Source organism: Battus philenor, unplaced genomic scaffold (assembly GCF_028537555.1).
Source record: "Battus philenor isolate CCGP_79_NKW_IND1 unplaced genomic scaffold, ilBatPhil1.0.hap1 SCAF_17, whole genome shotgun sequence".
NCBI lineage: Eukaryota > Metazoa > Arthropoda > Insecta > Lepidoptera > Papilionidae > Battus > Battus philenor.
In genome coordinates, this window is record NW_027181679.1 from 8,394,179 (window position 1) to 8,395,915 (window position 1,737).

Here is a 1,737-nt window from a genome sequence, read left to right on the forward strand (position 1 = left end):
GGCTTCATCAATATATATTCACGGTCCGTGAACTTTAATGTACTTAAATATCAAAATAGTACTACAATAATCTGCGATGCCCTGCCCTGCCCTGCCCCCTATTGAATATTAATAAATAAATATTTACATGCAGGATATTTTGTGAAAAATTATGTAGCGCTGTCGGAAAACTATAATTCTGTTTGAAGTGACAGAGTGGGGCACATCTTTTATGCAATCCACGGCTTTTGGTACTGAAAGGTTCTCGCTACCCCATGTCGGCAGCGCCAGGTGGGTAGGCCCGCCACTAAGTGGATCAACGACACAGTCGTGAGTCAAGAGCAATCATCATAGCAATCTTCGGGAGAGGCCTTGTATATTAGCTGATATAACGATGATGATTATAAGTATAGACAAAAAAGAGTATGCCAAAATTATGCTAAGAAGTATATAATATAGTTCAAGATTATTAATAAAAGTAATTTTACTTTTTAGAACTCCTAGGAATATGCATATCCTAGCCTGCATCCTGCTTATCGCCGGCACTACTTGCCTGGCTCATTACCGAGGAGGGTACGAGACTCACAATATGATTGAACGCGAAGAGCCTCTTGCCACCATGGACGGGTAAACACATTTAGAAAACTATTAAAAAAATGATGTATATTAAGTGTACCTATTTTTTATGTATTACACATAAATTGCTATAAAAATGGCTCAAACGTTATTTAAAAAAAATAATTTGAATTTATTTCATGCCATAGGGACTTAGTGGAGTGTCCTGTTTGCGAAAATATTAGCCTTTTGCCAAGCCGAGAAAATTGCAGCATCGTGAGAGAAAATAAGAAATACAAAAAATGTGAATTTGGAACCTACATCAATGAGGTTTGCGGCAATCGACGTGACTGCTACAGGGTATATTTTAAATTTTGAATTATTTCAGAGGAAACCCTAGAATTTTCTGAAAACAATGACCTTTTAAGATTTTTATTTAATAAAGCATATCTTTAACTTTTTCATCACTATTCTTTCAATACTATAAATGACGATAATGATCGTTAAACGCTAGAAATATATTTACTTTTATACATTTCTTAATTGATTTACTATTACACCTTTAGAACAATATATAAAGGTAATATTTTTACGTAGAATAAATAATGCAAAAATTATTCGGTAAAGAGGTGTAAATAGTATTATTATTCCAGGGCCCAGGAGAGCAATGCACTGAGAAAATGAAGTTCGATGTATACGGACAGAAATGCGCCTACGGATACTACTGTGACAACACATTTAACGTCTGCACAGGACTGGACTACAGCATCGACAGCCACGTCCAATTGTTGTGGAACCACGCTTACCTGTACCCGCTGCGCGAAGAAAAGTCTTTGGATAAACATAAACCATTGATGATAATTGTATAAAGATAGATATTTTCAACGACGACGTAACTGGTACCACCGATAAACTGACTGAAATAATAGATTACGAAAATGTAAAATTTTAATAAACGGCTTTCTCACTGGCCACAAACTTTTATTTTATTTACCTACATCCCTTTGGACATAGTTTATAGATAGTATCAAAGACCTAATCACATAGCACTGGCTGATTATTAGAAATAATATTATAGCAAAGGTTACTATCAACTTTAATAATTTGTTTTTTATGTTTAATGTTTTTTAATTTATAATAAGTTTTCCTTCCTGATAGGCCTCTCTTGCTTGAACCTGTGGGTGAAGCAGCGGCGTCTATCCT

At 35.0% G+C, this 1,737-nt stretch overlaps 1 protein-coding gene across 1 annotated transcript; it reads left to right on the plus strand.

The window, feature by feature from the left end:
* Nucleotides 1-487: 487 nt before the first annotated feature.
* Nucleotides 488-1,403, plus strand: LOC137920050 (uncharacterized). The gene is made up of 3 exons (XM_068763281.1): nt 488-606; nt 744-894; nt 1,188-1,403. Exons 1-3 carry the CDS (start codon nt 488-490, stop codon nt 1,401-1,403), a joined length of 486 nt encoding a protein of 161 aa, XP_068619382.1.
* The last annotated feature ends 334 nt before the right edge of the window (nt 1,404-1,737 follow it).

Bases quoted from the DNA above. Each gene is read 5' to 3' on its own strand.
- LOC137920050 (XM_068763281.1), top strand. From the start codon at position 488: ATGCATATCCTAGCCTGCATCCTGCTTATCGCCGGCACTACTTGCCTG. The intron at 607-743 runs GTAAACACATTT...TTCATGCCATAG, and splicing joins CCTCTTGCCACCATGGACGG to GGACTTAGTGGAGTGTCCTG. The intron at 895-1,187 runs GTATATTTTAAA...TTATTATTCCAG, and splicing joins ATCGACGTGACTGCTACAGG to GGCCCAGGAGAGCAATGCAC.